Source organism: Mya arenaria, chromosome 9, assembly GCF_026914265.1.
Source record: "Mya arenaria isolate MELC-2E11 chromosome 9, ASM2691426v1".
Lineage (NCBI taxonomy): Eukaryota > Metazoa > Mollusca > Bivalvia > Myida > Myidae > Mya > Mya arenaria.
The window spans coordinates 63009575-63033292 of record NC_069130.1 but is presented as its reverse complement, the minus strand read 5'-3'; the positions used below and the strand labels follow the sequence as shown (position 1 = coordinate 63033292).

The window sequence follows — 23718 nt, the reverse complement described above, 5'->3', positions numbered from 1 at the left end:
TTCCAGTTCGCCTACTTGTATTTCCCGATCGACTAATGATCAAAATGTTCTCCAATAATGTAATTCCTCTTCAAAATAAAAGCTGGTGTACATAGTTTTTAACAAAAGCAAAATCATATTGTATAAAGAAAAATGTTTAAATGTATAAACATTTATTTGTTTTGTTTTTAAATTTGTAAATACATTTCATTCTTAGACAAAAAAATCTTATTAAACTATTTAAATGAATATGCACTTCTGTAGTACCAGTAAAATTAAGATGACATGTAAAATAGGAATAAAATGATAACAATCATAAACGGTTAGCCAGCATTTTGTTAAAGAAAGGTCGAGAATAAAAGGCCGATTCAAACTCAAATCAATGTCCTGCTGCCGGTGTTAGTACCAGCAGGAACCGTAGGGCTGAAAAGATCCCGCATGTCCGTCGTCATGAGCTTTCATGGGAAGACGGGTCCTGCAGCACCGGAAGGACGTTCCGGATAAACGATGGTTCCCGCAGGTGACACTCTTCGCTCTTTATCGCCACTGTAGATTCCTCCAGGCTCTTAACTACGAAATATCCCAGAGATCCTGCCAAGTGGTGTGTCCTGCTACTTGCCATGTGGTTCTTCCCCCACACTGCTACGAAACTATTCTGATTGAACTCTCTGAAAGCTCCCAATTGCTGAATTCCAACTGCTTATAGTCATTAATTGCCACAAAAGGCATTACAATATTTGAATTTTGGTTGCAAGGATAGAAAAATAATGTATCAAATTATAACTAAGCAACTATTACAAATACGTTCTCAGCGCCTTAGAAGACTTAAAAAGGGTAATTTCTAGTTCGAATTCAGCTGAAATAAAGAACAAATCTACAAAATTCAATAATTGTGTGTTTTCTGTCATTTTTTTTACTTTACTAGAAATCAGCAAGTAATACCAAAATGACATGGGGTCGCATGGTAACCAAATTAAACATCATTACCATTGACGGCTCAATGAAATAATTTTGTCAAGCTTATATGTACATCCGATACCTCAAGGTCGAATTTGCATAATAATTGAGGTTCGGAATCTTTGTACAGTTGTTGCATATACTTCAATACGTTTTTTTTTGCAAATATCAGACTGAAAATTGTTTGTTCTTAAAATCACTACGTCATCACCGTTATTGCGGTTATTACTCACTTTGATATTAACATTAATTCAAAAGTTTAACTACTATCCATGAATGTTGATAGTCTCGAGTTTTGCTTTTTTCCATTAAGCATTCACAATTATCCCCTGAAAATGTGTGTAGGAAAAAGAATATAAGGTATCAGAGCTTTACATCGAGTACATCAAGTACAATGATTTGAACAATTTAAGCATATCAAGACTGCAAATTAAATGTGTTTTATTTCTGAACGTTTGAAGTAGTTTCCTTTTTTTCTAAATGCATGATGGCCAGAAAAAAGCGCTTGAATTGTTTTCGAAATGGGCCGAAAGAAATAAGCTCACATGAACAGGCCACTATACAAATATTATTCCGAAGCCTCTATGCTGCATAATATGTATTCTACATAGGTCACGATGGATGTCATGCATAACGTCTTTGCCATTCCGCTAACAATGATGCTAATGCTCATAAACGCTGTCCAGAGAAGAACGATGAGCTGCCCATGGATGAAGTCGGACTGCCCGTGCCGCCGGAGGAATGTGTTGTGGCTTGGGAAAACGAAAATAAGCTAAAAACCCCCACATATTAACAGTCTGAAATCTTACTATCTGATTCGACAGTAATAAAACAATCCTATCAAATAGAATAAAATTTATCTCTGGCCTGACGAGAAGAAAATTTTGATTTATTTATTTAAATTCGACAAGTCAAGAAAATATTAGTCATACGCTCACGGAGGTGTTCTACCAACGATTATCAACCTAATATTAAGAAACAACAGATGTAAACAGTGTTTCCATCTTGTTGTCGTTAGTTATCGGAATCACATTAGTATTGACAAAGGAGCATACAGAATAAGAGCAGGCCTTTTTTTTATATAACATCAATCCATCAAAGGTCTTAATTGCTTCAATGCATTTTCATTTCTCACATGGCTGTACATGATTCTATAACTCTGTGGGGAAGCCCATCCTAACAGGACCATTAAGCACATTTGTATATTCTGCCGCCACATACACATCGTTCAGCAATTTGTTTCTACTTTAATGTACTTTTTTCAATAAGAAAGACACGCTGTTTTCAGACTTAAATGCATATGATATCTTTCATTTATAGAAACACAGCTCGACCCTCATATCCGGACGATATTTTTTTTTACTCCGTAGCACCTTTCAGAAAGAAGTACAGAAACAGGGCCTTTTATTAGAGACCAGTTTTTTACTTTTGATAAAAGTATTGTTACAGCAAGAAGTGTTGGATTATTTGTATTCGATCAACAAAAACGTTTTCATTTTCCTGCTTTCTGTTAACTTAATGTATCTGAACCTCTTCATCCATTATTTAAACGACAGATTTGGAGATACGACAGTGTGGACTATGACCTTCTGCATCATGAAGTCGGTAATATTAACTGTTTCAGTTTATGAAGCTATTGATATATATATCGTGATGCAAAGAAACCATACCGAATTAACCTTTTACAATTAGGAAGTCACTATCTTTATGGGTACAACAGAACACTTAGCGGCAAACGAAAACGTGTCCGATACAAAGCAGAGCTCGCTTATTCTATATCAAAATGGAACACCCAAAAACTCTAACGAAACCAAGCGCTGCGAGTAATTCGTAAATAACAATACACACATAAATCCGCCAAAATTCTTATACCATAACATCTTAATAACAGACTTCTGAACGCTAATGAAGAAAATTAGTTATACAAATAAAACATCAAACTCTATACTGTCTCTAAAAACAATGATACTTACAAAAAGACAGGTATACTGTTTTAAAGAATTTCTTTGAATTACAAACCATTCCAGGCCAACAAGGAGCTGTCATTAATTGACCGCAAGACTATTTCCAATTTTCTATACACAAATCACTGAATAATGTCCCTTAAGTCTTAAAATAACTACTTTCTTGCAAAGTGACAGGTCCGGCCAAAGTCAACAGTGTGATGCTAAACTTATTGACCCATGAATGTTACTTTTCATTGATATCCAACTTTACTATTGGCGATTTCAATGAATGGAGCGATCACGCACCAATACAATTTTCATTATATTGTAATAATTTTTCGAATAGTTACGATACATACACTGATGTTAAATACTCTACGTGAACAATTTCGCACTGGGATTATTACAAAATTACCTGTGTTCGATGATATTGTTGATGATATAAACTGTTCAAATAGATTGTCAATTAATGATGTTTTAGATAGATTTACGGCTACAATCCGCAGTGTCGCGGACCCGTTATTTTCTAAACGTTGTACTTACAGACACAAACCATTGTTTGATATTGATAGTTGTACGAAAAATGCAGATTGGTTTGATAATGAATGTGTTAATGCACGGCGATTATACCAAGAAACTTTACATATTTTTAATTCGAATAAAACCGATATTAATAGAGCTAATCTGTGTGCACAAAAGAAGACTTATAAAGATTTACTTCGTAAAAAGAAAAACTTTGCTTATCGTCAAAAAATTAAGGATATTGAGAATTTAAGAAAAAAATAAACCTAGAGAATTTTGGATTTTTTTTTAAATCAAAAAATAAAGTTAATAATTGTAATATCCCTTTGGAAGATTTTAAAACATTTTTTTTTAAATCTCAGCAACAATACGTTTGATTGCAATAACAACGAGGCTGAACAGTTTTGTTCAAGTAATGATTTTGATGAAGATAACTGTACATTTCCAGAGTTAGACCAACCTATTTCTATTATTGAAGTACGTAACGCAATAAAGCATTAAAAACGAAATAAATCGGCTGGTAGCGACTGTATATTAAATGAGTACTTTATTGAATGCGCTGACATATTAACAAGCCACTTTTGTGATGTATTTAACAGCATTTTAGCGTCTGGTTTTTTTTCCAGAAAAGTGGACAGAAGGTGTCATCATTCCACTCCATAAAAAGGTTCTGTTAATGATGTCATATGCAGCATGGAAACATCACATTACTGACATAAACACTGCCCGAATAGCGAAATATTAGCTCTCAGGGCCTAAAATCTAAGAGTGCAAAAATGGCAACTCCAGAAAAAGGGATAAATATGTAAACACTGCCTTCACAGGAAATTAGAAAAGGGCAGATGTACATGAGTGTAAAACCACCATGTTGTAATATAAGAATATAGACAGATTAACATATCTTATCTTGACGGTCTTGTACGTTCAGTACAGACACCACCGCGGCACGGATGTTGTTGTAAAGCTTGTGCTCTCCAACCTGGGAAAGATGAACTCCATCTTCGGCTAGAACATTAGTGACAGTCTCGGGTGACAAGAACCCCTTAGGAACCCAGTATCGTGCTTTCTGGTGTGGCAGAGCCGACAAGCCAGAAGCCAAGGCAGCATTTGTTTGGAAAGCCCGCTCATTGAACCAGGGAATGTCGAATGTATTGTGATCCCGACATAATAACTAATATCCATACAAACATACCTGATAAAGATGAGCACTAGCGTCGAATCTATGTATCGGATGATGATGGATATAAGATGATCGTCAAGAAGTAATAAGTCCGTCAGGTCTCAGTCGTGGTCAGTCAAAGTCTGTCTGTTTCCTGCTAGCTGGTTCCCTACATCAGCTTCTATTAGACTGGTTATCATAAATGAATAATGTGACTGGTTCCCAGATCACAACACACCTCCCCCTTCTATTTTTTAAGATGTTTCATTATCTATCTAGATATATGAAAATAGTAAATAAGCCTTATGTCAATTTGACAAAGCTAAAATATACCCAACCAATTGGGAAATTATTATTTGTGAAAACTTCCCAAATTCTCATTAAAAAGATCACTTAAAAACACCCAACCATTGGATGATACCCCATTAACTAAAATGTTTGATATTTACAAATATCTACATATATATAAATAAATGAATGTCAACTGAGTATTACTCACTTGAAAATTACCCAGCCATTGGGTTATCACATAATATTGATTACTAATTACCATGCATAACTGCCCATACACATATTGAGCTATATGCAAATAAAATATAAAAGTTTGACCCAACCATTGGGTTATAGTACAAAGAAATTGAATGTTATTTAACGAATCTGAGTTATGGCTTATTTGTCTTCCAATCTCCTTGTCGTTTATAATTTGTATAAACGTCTGGTATTTTCCATAGTCATGCTACATATGTCTTTTACGGTCGAGTTCCGACATTTGGGTATTTCAGCAGCTACATCCCCAATGAATTTGGGATTGTTCATACTTGCAGCTTTTGACATTTTCAGATATGGAGAATCCGTTTCAATTAATAACCGATTCTGTGGTACTTTCTGCAGTGCTGCTTGCTGATAATTGTCAAAGAACCAGACCATTCCAGTAAACCCAAAATAAGTATTGGGAAATTCAGACAGCCAACTTCTCATGGTCTCAGTTGTACCATTCATTGAGAGTTCAGGGAATGAGAATTCACTTTTCTGTAGAACACCGGGAAAACTAACACATGTCCTACTCCACAGATAAACACTAAAGTGTCAACTAAATCCAAAATAGCACTGGAAACCGTTGCTGGTGTATTTACTGTCGAACAAAGATCGTTCGTACCAATCATCAACACCACTATGTCCGGGGAAAAGTCCTCTATCCTGTCCAAGTTATCCCGTAATGTTGATACATGACCTCCACGAAATCCGCTATATTGCACCAGAGCGTTACAACGGAGCGCTAAATTACTTGGATAATCCCGATGTTTCATCACAAGATCCTTTAAACGACTTACAAAAGAGTGTCCAAAAATTTGTACTTTTGTCACCTCGTCCGCCATTTTATTTAAGTCACGTGACCGTGAGTAAGCACGCTGGCTCAACGCGGGGTTGACCTACTTTTATGAACAAAGAAATTCTGGTCCATCCAACAACCGACCAATTAAAATTCAAATAAACATCCGAGCCGCGGTAGAAGATTAATATTCAATGTATATCCGTTATAAAAGAAATGCACTATATTAATACCGTATAAAATAAGTCCAAAAAACGGTAGAGAAATGTGCAAAGTAACAAAAAACTTTCCAAGTTTTTTTAGCGTGGTTCTGCTTTGAATCTGAACGAAGAGTGATGGAATAGGAGTGCCTTGATTGGCTGATATTAGACACGTGGTTTAAAGTTTCGGTCACATGATTTAAGACGATAAGACAATTGGCTCTGACGTCATTGGTCTAAATATACATCTTATTAATATCAAACAAAGACATAAATACTTTTATATGTTTATAAAATTCATTTATGTCGACATGTTGAAGTGTTTTGATAGTATTTATCGCAATGCTCTGTGGCTTAAGTTGTATAAATCTGGTATAAAAGGTAAATTACTTAGAATAGTGAAAGATATGTATGAAAATGTTAAATCATGTGTGAAATCATGTACATCTTACTCTGAATACTTTAGTTATGCCGTTGGCCTGCGCCAGGGGGAGGTTATGTCCCCGAATCTTTTTCCCTGTTTGTAGAGGACTTAGAACTATATATGCAAGATAGCATCACTTCCGGTTTATTTATTGATGACATTGTATTAATTATGTTGCTATTTGCTGACGATATGGCCATTTTAGGGAAATCGCCCGAGGAAGTCCAGAACCATTTAAACACTCTTTACTCGTATTGCAAAGCATGTGGATTAAATGTAAATACATCAAAGACAAAAATAATGGTTTTCTGTAAACGGGGTGGAATACGTCGTAACGAGCATTGGACATATACTGGCCATACTATCGATGTTGTTGATAACTATAATTATTTATTTAGGTACTGTGATAAATTACACTGGGAGTTTTACATTCAATCAAGAGTATTTGGTTGGAAAAGCTCTTAAGGCCATGAATACTTTATTATATAAATGCAAAGAATATGACCTTAAACCTAAAATATTTTGTCAACTATTTGATTCTTTTGTTGGCTCAATATTGAATTATGCTTGTGAAATATGGGGTCTAAGTCAAAAGAAATAGAACGTATACATTTAAAATTTTGTAAGCGATTGTTACACGTTAAAATAAACACATGTAATGCTACAGTGTATGGAGAACTAGGTAGATCTATACCCTTTATACATTAATCGATATGTACGCATTATTAGATACTGGTTTAGGATGTGCAACAGTAATAACATTATAATAAAGTCCGTGTATAACCAGGCCATTGATGACTGTAATAAGGGTTATATAAACTGGGTTTCTAAGGTAAAAAAACACTGTTAAATGATTATGGTTTTGCATACGTATTTGATAACCCAAATATTGTACATGTTAATGTATTTATAAACGAATTTAAATGTAGAATTATAGATACATTTAAACAGGAATGGTATGGTAATATTAGTAACAGTTCTGTTTTGGATATGTATAGAATTTTCAAAACTTCCTTTGATTATGAAATATATTTAGATTTAGTTCCAAAGAATTTACGTTTATTCATTGTTAGATTGAAAGTTTCTGTACACCCTTTAAAAATACAAACAGGACGTTATGCACGTTACAATATACCTCGTAACGAAAGATATTGTTTATGTTGTAATAGTAGGGACATAGAGGATGAATATCACCTCATATGTATTTGTCCATGCTATCGTCATTTACGTGTAACTTATATAAAACGATGCTATTACGTTAATCCATCTGTATTCAAATTCCATCAATTATTGGTATCATGTGATAAAAAGGAAGTTATGAATGTTCGTAAATATATTAAAGAATCATTTATTATACGCAACTCACTTATAAATAATTTAGCTTGATATAGTAGTTATAAAACATTCCCTCACTGCCAAAGTTTACATACTAATTATTTGGTATTCAATTTACATTAATATTTTTGCTTATATTTTATTATATTATGTTTGTAAATTTAGATACGTCACATGTTTATATGTATAACTATATGTATTACGACGATATACACATGTATAAGTCGAATAAACTGTCTGTTCTGTTCTGTTAAAGGAAATCTCCACTGAGATAGTAAAACGTTCCGATTTATTCAATTATTCTATGCTTGGGTGTCAACTTCATACACAAAGGAAGTCTGCAGCAGACGTATGTCAATCTACAAATGAAATGATTTGTACGAAGTTAGCAATTATCGTGCCATTTATCTGCTCTCGGTAATCGGCAAATCTTTTGAATTAGTATTACATAAATAATTGTTCCATTCTCTTATTTTAACAAATGCAATTTCCTCTCTGCAGTCTGGATTGGTACTGGACGTTCCCACGGTCAACCAACTGTCTTCCCTTTACCCTTCACTGGCATGTGCAAATCGATTATGTTTGTAAAAATCTGAATAAGAAAATTGCACTTCTAAAAAATATAATATATTTCCTCACACCTGATACAGTTTTACAATGCATATATTCTGCCAAATTTTGATTACGGCTGCTTGGTCTGGGGCAAGGGAACCAATTCATATGTGAATAAAATAAATAACTTACAAAAACGAATTGCAAAAATCATACTTGGTAAATCTAAACGAGATTCATCAACAAATCTATTTAAAGAACTAAAATGGCTAAACTTCTCGGATAGATGTAAATACCACGCAGCAGTATTAGTTTACAAGACGTTGAATAGCATGGCTCCATCATATATGTCAGAATTAGTAACAGTTTCAGACAATAATGTATATATGCTAAGATCAATGGCACACAAAGATATTGTTTTACAAACTAGACCTCGTACTAATTATATGAAAGCATCGTTTACATATTACAGCAGAATTGTTTGGAATAATATACCTTTGGAAATACGAGAATCAAAAAACTTTAATACGTATAAAATAAAGGTCAAACAGTACCTCATAGGAAACTTGTGATTATACAAATTGTGATGTTTTATTCATAATTATATTTAACTGAGAGTATCTGTCTAATATTGATTCAACATCATCATCATGTCATCATATGCATCATTATCGTCAGCATCAACAGCATACTTATAATCATCATCATCATCTTCATCGTTGTTAGCATCGTCTTCATGTTTGTCTTATGATTATTTGCCATATTTTCATTCTGTTTCAGAGGGCCATATCGAAAATAAGATTCTGTAGTTTTGTACATGATCTTAATATGTCACCTTCTTAAAATAAAGATATTATTATTATTATTATTATTATTATACCTCCGTCAAGCATTAAATGGAGGAAAAGAGGTAAGAGTAACCCTTTTTTGTTAAAGGCATTTGACAGAGGTTTAACCAAGTGTCTATTACGTATTATAGAAGCGAAATGTACTTCTCCTCTACTCCGTTGGTTTTCTAATTATCTTTTTGACCGCTCACCAAAAGTAGTTACCCATGGAACAGAATCAACACGTTTGAAGCTGCAAGCTGATGTCACACAAGGTTTAATTATTGGGCCGTTGCTATCTATTGTTTCATTCATAACATTGTTGAAAACATTCAGTTAGCATACGTCTCTTCGCATACGACACTAGTCTATATGAAGTTTTTACTGCTCTGTATTTCTAACTGATGAGACTCATAAAATTCAACAATTTTACATGAAAATTGGCTAGCTTCTTTTAATCCATAAACAAGAGAATCACATTTTTATCACGTTAATATAATAAACCAACCCACTTTTCCGTTCGAATGAAAAACCCACACATACAAAAGGTTACTTCACATAAACACCTTAGCCTCAATATATCAAGCGATGATCCCTGGTACAGCCATAAACTCAATGTTGCAAAAAAGGCTTGGTTTTTTATTGTATGGTTGGAAAAAAGTTCACACTTTGTGATCATTACAACTCATTATTGACTGTAAATCACTTCAAATATTTTTAAGTCCTTCATCACACCAATTGTTGAATTCTGCGATGCTGTCTGGAGATTTCTGACCCTCCGAGAAATCTTACTTGAGCAATTTCAGCTTTAGGCACACTATCACGGGAGAAGCAACAATTGTTATAGTAAATAGATTGTATCGGGAATCTGGTTTTGAAACCCTTAAATAACGGTGAGAACAGCACAAACTTTCAATGTTTCAAAAAATGACAACTTCTTTAAAACCTTTTTAGTTCTTACCTATCAAAATTTGTCCAAGACCGCTAGGTCAAGTGTATAATGTTTCTTCCGTTGCAAACTCAATTATCCACTCAGCCATTTCTCGTCGGAAGGAACGTCCTTTGATCGTCGAAGAGTCCTAATCACTTCCCGTGTTCACTGTGTGTGATACATATTCTTTCTTGTCACATGTCTTTCATCAATTAAAATAGTATGGCTGTTTCGATCGCAATGTGACACAGAGTCTGCTTTTTAAGAAGAATTACATGAGGGAGTTCCTTATTCCTTATTCCTTTTTCAATAAAAATGAGGACATTAAGCTCCTTTAAATTGAGTATTTATTGTAAATTCTGTTCCTTATTCGGAGTTTGTAGCGTTTTTAAAGCATTTTCAGCACTAAAACTCACTTGAATAGACAATGCATTTCTTTAAACTTTTTATGTAGACCACTTCTGCATATTTATTTGATAAAAAATGTCTTACTAAAAAAGTTGAAAATTCACCGTTTCTGGTCCTTATTCGACTTTGAATAAGGAATATGAAACTAGTTCCTTATTCCTTCTTCGACTGATTGTGCGTAATAAAGTACTTGGAACAGTCCACCCGCTGAATAAGACAACGCATTTATTTAAATTATTTGATAAAATCTATGTACAATTGATATTTCGTCAAAAAATGAGCATATAAAGGACTTGGAAATTGAGTATTTTTCGAAAAGTATATTCGTTATTCGGATTTTGGAGCGTTTTTAAAGCGCTATAAGCACTTAAACTCTCTTGCACAGACAATGCATTTCTGTAAACATTTGATGGAGACAACTTCTGCATAGTTATTTTGTCGAAAAGTGATAAAACGGTTAAGTTAATTTTTTAACGTTTTCAAGATTTCTTTTCCTTATTCGGATTTTGGCGCGCTTTAAGCACTAAAAATCCTTGAATAAACAATGCATTTCTGTAAACTTTTTATATCGATCACTTATATGTGGTTATTTTGTCGAAAGGTGATAAAACGGGTAAGTATATTTTTGACGTTTTCAAGCTTTTCGTTCCTTATTCAGGAAATTGGTACGTTTTTTAAGCACTATAAGAACTAACACTCTTTTGAATAGACAATGCATTTCTTCAATTTTTTATGTAGACCACTTCTCCATAGTTATTTGATCAAACAAGAGCACCGCGGAGTGGGTGCCAACGCTCGTCTGAGTTATGAGGTAAGGTTAAAGTTTTTGGACGACGACGACGACGCAGACGCAGACGCAGACGCAGACGACGCAGACGACGCCGACGACGCCAAGGCTATCACAATAACTCGACTTTTTTTCTTCGAAAAACAGACGAGCTAAAAATGTCTTACTTCAAAAGTTGAAAATTCACCGTTTCTGTTCCTTATTCGACTTATTGTGCGTTGAACGTACTTTAAACACTCCACCCCTTTGAAAAAGTCAACACATTTATTCATTTTTTTATAAGATCAATGTTTGATATTTCAGCCAAAAATGAGCAAATTAAGCACTTTGAAATTGAGTTCGTAAATAATATTCCTAATTAGGATTTTGGAGCGTTTTAAAAGCCCTTTAAGCGCTAAAACTCTCTTGCACAGACAATGTATTTCTTTAAACTTTTTATATAGACATCTTCTGCACAGTTATTTTGTCGAAAAGTGATAAAACGGGTAAATCTTGACGTTTTCAAGATTGCGGTTCCTTATTCGGAGTCTGGTACGTTTTTAAAGCACTTTAAAACTCTCTTGAACAGACAATGTATTTCTGTAAACTTTTTATGTAGACCACTTCTGCATAGTTATTTGAATAAAATGTATTACTTTTTAAAGTTTTTATTCCTTATTCGAGTTTGAATTAGTAATAGGAAACTAGCTCCTTAATCCTTAATCGATTTTTTTTTCTATTTTCGTGCATTATTTTACTCACAAAGTTGTTTAATTGTTATGAAAATACGAAACACATAACAAAGAAGTTATTTTATGCGTATCTACATTTTTAATTTTGAATAAGGAATAAGGAACTAGTTCCCTATTCCTTATTTGAAAAAGAAATAAGGAATCAGGAACTAACTTATCTTCCATCCACTATGAGCGAGTATAACTGGATTTTAGCTATATAGACTATATTTATATAAAAAATAATCCTCTCGTTTTTAATAAGTTGTTATCAAAATTCAATTATTCAAGGTTCACTGGGGTTAAAATACAAACAAAATTAAAGATAATTAATAATCTTTACCGATATGATATATGTCCAATTGATTGGCATTATGGCAATGATTGATGTACAATAAAAGAGGTAACACTGCGAGGAGTTTGTTTAAATGTAAGAAACTGATGATCAAGTTACATAAATACTGAAACTTTCTGTTACAGATTGAGCTGCTGAACTTAATACTTTTAAAGATTCAGAAATATATAAAAATGGTCAAGGGAAAAAATGGTCTAGAAATTAAGAGTTTTAGTCACTTAAAGGGACTATACACCAGATTGACACCAATTTTTTCTGTAACGAATCTCAGGACAATTATTTAATAAAATGTTTTACTCGTTGATTTCATAACTGTAAAAAAGATTACCAAAATTAAAAAAAAACAACAACAACTATGTCGAAGACCGGTTTCGAACCGGTGTCGCCAAAATTGCCGACCAGTGTTGTATTCACTGAGCTACAACAGCTTACAACTTTCGGGTGACATAATTAAGCAATACACCTAACTCGGTAATATCACGTGATAACATCGACTAGCCAATCACGCATAAGGAATGAATTCTATTAGGTAGACATGCCCAGTAATCTTTTTAATGGACAAATACGAAAACACTGCGAAATATAAATTAATTGTAAACTATGTAATACTTCAGTAAGTAAGATAATGTTTAAATATTAAAGATAGATAAGGAAGGGTGTTTAATGTTTTAATATTTTATTTTTCAACATTCGTATGTAAACTTACTACAAGACAATATGTAACAGCTTATGTACACTTAAAAATTACAAATCTACTCAAATAAGTCTTCTTAAACTTAACTGGAAACGGCAACTAGTAATCTTGCATACTTATGATTAATTTACACACGAATTACAGAACCTGGCTATCAATCCTGAATATTCGGAAAGCCTACTCCTGTTGGACATTATGCTATTCACATTGAAGAGTGCTCATGTATAATCTGCATTTGTGTTAGAACAGCTTGAGAAACGTTTAATTAACCTGTATTGGTGAATATGCTTTCAATATGTTCTATTTTTTACAAGATCATGAAAAAGTAAACCGCATGAACTGGCAATCAGAGGAATGTAGTCCCATCTCAATTGTTTTGTACATGAAACTGAAAACGTATAACATTTAAACATGTCAGCTTTTTCATAACAAATATATCAAAGTTCATTTTTAAATAAATAAAATTTAACGAAATGAAATATTATTGAACACCAAACTGTCCATGCTTAACCAGTGAACGAAGAGAATCCACCAAAGCCGGTGTTGCCAGTGGCGCCAGTTGTACTTCCGGTTTGTCCGGCTGTTTGATTGTCTGTTTGTGTGGTTCCCGGCATAACAAATCCATTGGCACCCTGTTCCCCTGTAGTAGAAGGTCCCTGCGTAGCAAAGGTAGTCTGTCCTTGACCTTGTCCTACACCTCCGAAACCAGTTTGACCCCCGAATCCAGTTTGTCCACCGAACTGTCCCTGGGCACCAAATCCATTGCCACCAAATTGGTTACCGCCAAATGGGTTACCACCAAAGGGGTTACCGCCCATTGGATTTCCTCTACCTTGGAATCCACCGAAGGGTCCACGCTGACCAAATGGACCTTGACCTCCGAAAAATCCCTGACCTCCAGGTTGACCTTGTCCACCGAACTGATTCTGCCCAAAACCACCTTGTCCGCCAAATCGACTACCCTGGTTAAATTGTCCAAATCGGCCCTGACCTTGACCTCCGAATTGTGGCTGTCCTCCAAACTGACCACCAAATTGACCACCACCTTGACCGAATCGACCATTTCCAAACTGCATTCCCCCACGTCCAAATCCTCCCTGTCCTCCGATTGGACCCTGGTTTCCTCCGAACATACCACCTTGGGTACCAAAGCCTCCTTGTCCACCTTGTTGACCCTGGCCCCCAGTCTGATCAGTTCCGGTTGTTCCAGTTTGGCCAGTGGTTCCCTGTCCAAACATATTAGTTGTTTGACCAAACTGAGTCCCGCCCTGACCAAACATACCACCAAACTGGCCTTGACCTTGTGGGCCAAATCCCTGTGTGAAGGGACGACCTCCAAACATGCCGTTTCCGCGGTTCATTCCGCTACCAGGGAAACCACCCTGACCAGGGATTGTTGTTCCTTGGTCAAATGGGTTCTGACCGAATGTAGTCTGGCCCTGACCAAATGGTATTGCTCCTTGTCCAAATGTTGCGCCTCCAGTTGCTTGGCCTTGTCCGAAAATGCTTTGTCCTTGCCCTGTAAAATAATCGCTTAAAATGTCATAATTCGATAACACCAGGAATAATTTGTTCGTGTATGATATTTAATAACAGTAAACAATAATACTTTATCTCTTTAAACAAAAATAAAGTTATTCGGTTTACTATATACAACCTCGCAATTTAATGAACGACTAAAAAAAAGAAGGAATATATATTTTTTTTATTTTGATCTGCTATTGTGTCACAATTAGTTCTCAAAGTTAATAGCATTTCCATTCCCAACGTCCTTGTCTCCGCCAGCCTTGGTTTATGATTTCTTTAGACTAGTTTATTTTACTTAAGTTCTTGCGTAATGCTAGTTTTCATGTTGTTCTTGCGTAATGCTTGTTTTCATGTTATTCTTGTGTAATGCTAATTTTCATGTAATTCTTGTGTAATGCTAATTTTCATGTTATTCTTGTGTAATGCTAATTTTCATGTTATTCTTGTGTAATGCTAATTTTCATGTTATTCTTCACATAAGACTAGTGATGAGGTTTAATGTTTATTATTTTTAATTCTTGATAAATGTTGGGACAAATGTGTTGTTGTGGCCATACACAGTTGTATAAGCCGCCAGGAGACTCGTGTTTCAGTGAGCTCGTGTAACTCCAAGGCGGTTATCCAATTCATTATCGGAAAATTATGTGTGTTTGGTATGTTTGTTGTGTGTTCTTGTTTATGTGGTGTTTATACGTCTGTGTCTCTAGTTCAGTGTCGTTTGGGCAATTGTCTTGTTCCTTTAAACATGTTTTTTAATTGTTTGCCTACTTGGCTTGTCTCAATAGTTTTCATTCTATGATTGTTTTTTCACTGTTGTTTTGTCATGTTCAAGCCGTGTACTTTGCTTTGTGTTGACGCTGGGCACTTTGCTCTTTGCTCACGCTGTGTACTTTGCTCTGTGCTCGCGCCGTTCGTGTGAGTCTCCTGTCAACATGCACTCTGACTTTATAGTTTTCGTATGATCAGTTATGCCATGTGCTGAGCATGCGCGTATTGTGTTAGTCTCGGGCTGCCAGTTATCTCTAATGTCGATTATTTCCATAGCACAGGTGTATATGTGTCTACTTCTATATATTCATGCACGGCTCTATAACGCCGACTCACCGTCGACATCAATACGGAGAGCATTTCCATCTAATGAGACCCGCGTTGCAACGTTCGTAGTGGTAGAATTCGTTCTCAGTTGCCCGGACATTCCCGTTGCATCGACACTTTGATTTTTCGTTATTTCCATAACATTTAGAAAGGCTGCTTTTTGTCCCTCGGGCGTTATCGGGATTTCTATGATCTCAATTGTTGGGTCTGATGGATTTATTGGAGGGATTTCAAAGTTAAAGGAAACTACCGGAGCTGCTAAAAATGTTGTTAATTCAGGTATCATATCATTCGGCTGATCCATCGCTGCTTCACTGTTCAACACTGTAATGACCTTTTCTTCAATCGCAGTAGGAGAGTTACTGTCCATGTCCATAAAGGAGGTTTCAATTTTAATAGGAATACCAATGTCTTGTCTTGATGATGTTTTTGAAGCTCTATTCATGTCGTTGCTGTTGCTAATAGTGCTGATGTTGATTATGTTACTGTTGTTTTTTATAGGACTAAACGATGTGTTCGTACTGCTCATGCTACCATTATTATTATTATTATTTTTATTAGTCGATATTTGCAATGACTCTAATTGAAGCAATGCAGCAATATCTGGGAAAACAGGGCTTAGGGGCGACTTCGATGTTTTCATGGTGATAGAAGGCAGTGAAACTTTCCCGTCTGGCAGAACAATTGGAGGAGGGTCAAGAATGGAAATGCTAGTAGAATTTATGTCTGCTGATGTTTTAGAAGACAGAATTTGCTGAGTAGATATTTGACCAGACGAAGATTTAGCAGACGACATTTGCGCACCTGTTGTACCTGTTGAGTCTCCGCCGAAACCGTTTCCTTGTGCACCAGAACTTCCTCCTGGCATTGTATTTCCATTTCCTTGACCCTGACTACCGGGCTGGGTACCGGCTGGGGAACCATCTGAAAAGCGCAACAGTTTGAATATTTTGGAGCTTTAAAAGTGTTCATGTCCTACACAAATCACGTTCTTTTAGTTACAGTTAAATGTTGATTTTTCAAGCGCCATAAAAACGAGAGGCAGAAAGGGAAGACCACTCAAACTGACTATTTATTCATATTGTCATTAACTCCATTGGATGCGTTTATGTCAACAATGCAAAAATGAAATTCAAATTCTCTTCATTTCTTATTCCTTTGAGACGTAATAATTTGATAAATAATCGGCCTTGGTGTTTAGTTTTCGCTCATTTCCCTTACTAATATGTATGCCATATAAATGCTTTCAAAAGAAAGCGTGTAATTAACATTGTACCTTGTATGTTAATTGGATCAGAGTGAACGACGTAAAAATTGTCGTAGTTCTGTACAACAGTGGCACTGAAAAATAAAGGGATTACACTCATATATGTGAAAAAAGAACAGTTACAATAAAACAAGCAGTGATGCTTGTTAAAGCAATTTATAATTCCAAACACTGCTGATGAATACTAAAAGCTACACACGCAAGAACTTGCCAGTGGTATCACGAATAATGCTCCTTAACTTTTTACGAGAAGGAAACCCTCTTAACTGAATGAATTGTAACCGAACTGGTTTTTACCAAAACCCGGTACAGGAATTTGTCACGTGACAAATTATATCGATATTATCAAGCTTTTAATGTTTCCAGATGACCTTTAATGTGTTTTGTGTTGGCTTGCAAACAAAATACGTACACAAATTTCACGTTTGGATCGGGCAGGTTGGCAGGTGCTTGCCAACTGACAGTCATCTGGGTCTTGTCGTCACGTGATGTATGTGTAAGCACGTTACTTCCGCCCATACCGCCGCAACTGCGCATCTGCAAACGGACGTTAAATATTTAAGACTTCAACGCTAACAATCTCAATTTAAGATGTGCAACTTCAATTTATAACAGACCCTTAGGGCTATGCGGGACAATCTTAATCAGAAGGGTTGTCTATAAAGTGACACTGATTAGAAATAAGTGGATGAAGAAGAATATGTGATTGACATGTTTTAAAATATTGAACAGTTAGACAGATGATGTTTCTGTTTTTGTTGTTGAGAAAAACACGACCAGTTTCCTGGATGATTTTATTTTGCAATTAAATTGTTTAAAATACGTTTTTTGTCGTATTAGTTTCGACAGCATAATCAAAATATTGATATTTTTTAATTATATCTAAATACTTAGCAATAACGTCACAAGTCAAAAGTGGAAGAGTTTATTTCGCAAGATACTTCACTTAGTCACCACCAACCTCTATATTTCAAGTGGAAAATAATGAGTTTGGGTGTTCACAAGATGATTTTTCAAATATATATATATATATTGTAGTTTATTAGATAAAAACTCCATTTTTGGCGAACATGACGGCATTTTGGAAATGCAGTCGTTGAAATTGTGTTCCAGCCCTGAGCGCGCTGACAAATTATTTGCACGTGAGATCGGGCCCAATTTTCAAAACAGTGAAAAGTATCAAATGGAATATATTTATTTCATAGATAAATTTCTATAAACCACAAGAACACATTTAATAAAAAAAAACGTTCCACTTCCCCATTATCTCGCATAACGAAACAAATCCATGACGAAAACTAAACAGTCGGTTTGTATATGGATAAAGCTAGTAACCATAGGACATAGATGAACATATTGGTATCACCATTGAAGTGGAAAATACATTAATATTAAGTATAGGTTATCATTTACAGAAGAGAACTTTTAAATTAATATTTCCTCAACATATTGGCATTGTTCCTAACAGGGGTACATATGGCATCGACGTCTTTGTATACATGTGTATGCAAATAATAAATGAACGTCAATGAAATAAGATGGGGTATTTACATATTCTTAAACATAATCGTGATTGACATGATTATTTTTTCAAATGTTAATGGGAAAAGTCAAATTTGAATATGGTTTACATTGCATTATTTTTGTCTAAAGATTGCATTTGCAGGAACATATATATTTTACAAAAACAAAAGTTTGCTTTATGTGTAATTATGCTGTATTGTAACACTATGATGGTTACCTGTGACTGTCTGGATTGGAAATCAGGCTGGAATACTCCCACAATGTCGGATGGGCCGTCCGGAAGTTGTTTCCATGACTGCATCGCCTGGAGGACGAATCCCCGGAAAGGCTGGTTGGACGTCGCACTTAACGTCACTGCGGATAGAAAATAACAGTGCTTGATAAGGGTGAATTTCAAAAAAATATATTTGATGATTATAAAACAGTTTAAGCTTCTGTGATATACATGGATTATGCGACGTCGGACGGACCATTTAAAAGCTGTTCCTGATTCCATCCGCAGAACTGGGCAACTGTATGTGTGCATCAGTTATATACCGGGTATTTGAATACGGTTTGAGGTTGTTTTATCGCAACTATTCTGTGTTAAACATAATATCATGGTTATGTAGCTTTAACAAAACTGAACTGTATTTTAAGGCTCATTACGATTCGGAAATATACTGAAGCATTCATTTCAACTCGTCATTTATGACAGTAGTTAACAACGTAGTAAAAGATGCCTAACACGTTTTCAGGCGCCTTCTCATTGCTTCAACATCGGACCAGCCCATACATGCAAACACGTGTATTGCTTCCTGAAGACATGATGTTTTCGGGAGGCAGTCATAATGCTGACCTCTAAATGTCCAAAGTGTGTAATTAAAACAAATGCTACAAGATGTGTTGTTATATCTAAGTTTGAGGGCATCTTGCATTGCAATTAGCTTCTCATTCAGAACGTTTTTGAGCGTAGCATTTGCTCGTTAATTGAAATTTCTATTGGGCCTAAAAAATATATGTCTGTTTCGGGTAACCCGACCCTACCTATAAAAATGCGCCGACCCTAACTATTTTTTTTTCCGTTTCTGAGCAAAAAAAAATATTCGTTAGCGAATAGAGAGTTACGAAGGGCGGATAAATGCAGATTTTAATCAGAATTATTGTTTATATGATAAAACAAAGTCACGCAATGACAGTAATGTAGATGTACGCCTAACGGTTACTGTGTGTCGGGTCACAGCAATAGCCTTTTTATGGATAGACTGGGAACATATTTTATTTTCTAATTTATAGAGTCTCCGGGTTAAGTTTCAGATTCCGCTCGTACGGAAATTGCCTATGTATGGCGGACGGATACGATTGTCGTTTGATACAATTCCGTCAGTTTTGTGGACGCCATTTTGTGTTTGTCAGTAGCATGAAAGTCTTACTACTATTCTGCCGTATAAACTAAATTACCAAGCCAATGTTTCGATCTTATGCATTGTCAAACAACTTTGAAAACTGACAACAATTGTACAGACGTTTGAGTGAAACATTACGTTTTGACATGTAAACGTGGTAAAATGTCATATACTTCATACTAGTATGTATCAAAATGTATTTAACCAACAACTTGCCCCCGAGCTCTGGAAATTCGCATTGCGGACAAATACAATTAAATTATATTCATACTCGTTGAACTAAGAGTTTAATTTTGCTTGTTAAGATTTGAGTGACAAAAACAACATAAAGTAAATTCTAAATAATCAAAAATCACATACATGTACCCTGGATGGAAATCATCATAAGCGGTATATGAGTACTCCTGTCAGAATTTTATATACATGTTTTGGCTAGCCGGAATGGAAATCTTGTAGGGAAATGAAGGTTCTATAATTCATGAGCCAAGTTAACGGATACTTTTTCTTAAATCTCTAAAATCCTCTTGGCAACATTATGTATTCTATGCACACGATTTGTCTCTATGTTTACATACGAAGTTCCACTGCAGCTTATAAGTATTTTGTTTCTAGAATTATCCAATGCTTGTTTAAGTGGCTTTCAACAAAACAAGAGTCGTTAATTGTATATAAATTATAATATTTCATAGAACCATGAGGCGAACAGATTTGAAACATTTGGAATCATATAAGGCTAAGTCTACATTTGGCCAACGTAAAAGGTAAATAGTTTAAGGGACTTAAGGACAATGTCAGAATATTCGAAAGCTATGTTATCAACAATTGTATCCGAAATCGTGCGGTCGCTTTTTCGGAACAATATTTCTGATTTAATAGTTATAAGATCTGTTTCAACAGTAGCCTGATAATATATAGTTAGAGTTCTCAATTCAGACAAAGTGTTTTTGATTTTACGAGGCTAATGGTCAAAACTATTTGTAAGACTGACACTACAATACAACTCGAGGGGTGAAAGCGAAAAGGTTCTATCTGCTTCTTTATTTAATGTCACTTAGAACCTTTTCGCATTCACCCCTCGAACTGAAAGTCTTGATACTACGACATGATGTCGTGTACACGGGGATTCAATTTGCCCAAACGTGTGTGCAAGGTCGTATAGCGAAAAGGCAAGTAAAGAAAAACAATGACAAAATTAATGGCATTAATAAAATCATAAATCATTCATAAAGTGTGACCCTGACCAGAGATACGCCCCTGGTTTTAACACTACAACGTACCAGCGCTCTGGACTTGTGAGACCGGTTTATTGGAGTTTTATTGAGGAAACAGAGACAATTAAAGCGTAACCTAGCTGTTCAGGGTCAAAAACACGAACTCGCTTCCCTATACGGAACGCCCACTAATGTAAACCTCGTTGTATTTTAGGACATACAAACTGATGTGAGGCGTCCATACAATTTGTCGCCGTGGTTGGACTCGAACCCTCGACCTCTTGGGTTCAAGGAAAACGCCTCCACTCTAGACCACTCAAACGCTCATGTTTATTTTTTTTAATTTAAATATGTGTATACCAGATATATTGCCATTACATAAGCATTCGTGTGAATTGCGCATTTTTGCACTGAGTTCCAGCAGTTATAAAAAACGAAAAGATTGAAAGACTTGAATAATTATGCTTGAACACCTTGAGTACAAACACAATTGTACAATGACAATGAAAAAATAGTATGCATAGTTATAGAGAGTTGCATTCGATGCCGAAATGTCAGCCTGAAGAAAACGATACCATACACCTTGCTTATCATAGAGAAACTATCAACATACCTGTGTACACGCCATTTCCGGCCGGGGTCACTGCTACCGAGTAGGGTCCCGTTCTTGGGCCGTTAGCAATAGGGGTCCCCATATTTCTGTGACCCCCGGGCACATATCGTCCACAAATGTTGGCCGGGGCACCAGACGGAAAGGCGGTGATATAGCCTATTACTGTTGTTAATAGTATTATTTTTGTTACTATCATTTTGTCCTTTTTGTTAGTATTTCACTGTTTTAGGCTAACAAATGTCTTCTTTTAATTAATAATAATTATTTTTGTATACATATATATATATATATATATATATACATATAATCAATTTCATATGAAAATTATTTTGTCCTTTTATGTTACACAAAATGTTTAAGATGTTTCTTATTGTTGTCGCTTTAAGTCCCTTGTCCAAAATGCCGAAGAATACACGTTATATCATAGCCTCAGTGTTTTGACAATTTCCGTTACTGTTTTTCAATTCGTACCGATTGCTCATTTTCTAACGTCAAACCTTTCCGTCACCCCCGGCAATAAAATTTACATGTAACGTATGACGCGTTTATACAGACGTAAACTATTCGGCTCTACCTACCATCGTAAACCTGTCCAGTTTGCTATGACCACGTATTGACCGTTACACTGCATAAAACTTCTGAACGGCCCTATATTTGTAATCGTTTCTCCCCCGACATAATAAAAGAACTATATATTGCATTGATTCCCTTTATATTTGCACAGCCAAGTTTCCGCAGTTCATTTGTGACAAAAGGGAAAATGAAGAGTAACTCCGAAAATATTAATTGTGCACAATTGTGCATATGACGATATGACACCCAAATACTTAGCTAAGGCTAATTTGCCTCTCGCGCATGGGATTTTGAGTTTTGTCCCAGGGTAATCGTTCGAAGATATTCGACCATTTCCAGTCGATTATTCGCGAATGTTCAACTGCAAAACAGTCAGTAGTTGGGGATTCAGATTCATTTTTCGACTGGAAATGGTCGAATATCCGACTGGCGAATATACGAATAAAAGTAAATTAAAACAGTGTTTGTCGCAAAGATACATAATTATGTGTACATGCATAAAGAAACATTTGGCGATTAATTTTCCCATATGTGACCTTTAAAACCATACATAAAGACATAATCTGAATCCCCAACTACTGACTGTTCTGCAGTTGAACATTCGCGAATAATCGACTGGAAATGGTCGAATATCCGACTGGCGAATATACCAATAAAAGTGAATTAAAACAGGTGTTTGTCGAATCCCCAACTGGCAACTAGCAGGTGGTTGAATATTCGAATCCCCAACTGGCAACTAGTAAGTAGTTGATTATTCGAATTCCCCAACTACCAACTACCAACTACCTTCCAACTTTACCGTCATACTGCAACCACAGTCTAGCCATCGCGCATCGAACATGCAACGTGTTTCATATGAAATGTACTCTTGTCTCATATAGACCCTGCAATAATGCAACTTAATAGTTATCTATATCGGCAGCTAAGAGCATGTCTTGAAAGTGGTACAGCGCACTTTATTAAAGAACTTCTATTTACTTTATTTGTTTCGTCATCTGAAATACGGTTCTATTTCTGGCTGCTGTTGTTGTTGTAACTGTAAATGATGATGCTGCTGCTGTTGATGAAGATGCTAATGCTGCTGCTGGTGATGATATGTTGCTGCTGCTACTGCTGCTGTTGATGATTATGATGATTAGTTTGATGAGGTTGTTGTTGTTGTTGTTGTTGTTGTTGTTGTTGTTTGTTTGTCGAAGCAATTGTTATTGTTTAAACGAGGGGAGTTTGGTATATAAGTGTATTGTTTGATGGTACGTGTATGTCCTATCAATTGCAATGAAAGCACTTTTGCCTCGCTGGTGAGAAGTTTTGTTCAGTGAGGTGTACGTAATAAATTATATTGTAACCGTGACTTTTTTAGCACGCTCAAATCTGAATTGATTGTATTTATTGTGCAAATTGGTGATT

The 23718-nt window shown here is 35.5% G+C and overlaps 1 protein-coding gene across 1 annotated transcript; it reads right to left on the bottom strand.

Annotated features, from left to right (window-relative positions):
• Nucleotides 1-427: 427 nt before the first annotated feature.
• LOC128246259 (putative defense protein 3) lies at nt 428-21934 on the bottom strand. Its single transcript, XM_052964451.1, has 6 exons — nt 21739-21934; nt 18747-18883; nt 17418-17542; nt 17015-17079; nt 13628-13807; nt 428-570 (listed from the first exon to the last, which is right to left on the bottom strand). The coding sequence occupies exons 1-6, from the start codon at nt 21932-21934 to the stop codon at nt 428-430; spliced, it is 846 nt and encodes a 281-aa protein (XP_052820411.1).
• Between the last annotated feature and the right edge of the window lie 1784 nt (nt 21935-23718).

Bases quoted from the DNA above. Each gene is read 5' to 3' on its own strand.
- LOC128246259 (XM_052964451.1), bottom strand. From the start codon at position 21,934: ATGATAGTAACAAAAATAATACTATTAACAACAGTAATAGGCTATATC. The intron at 17,543-18,746 runs GTAACCATCATA...GTCCGTTTGCAG, and splicing joins TCCAATCCAGACAGTCACAG to ATGCGCAGTTGCGGCGGTAT. The intron at 571-13,627 runs GTTAAGCATGGA...ACCACTTGGCAG, and splicing joins TGGATTCTCTTCGTTCACTG to GATCTCTGGGATATTTCGTA.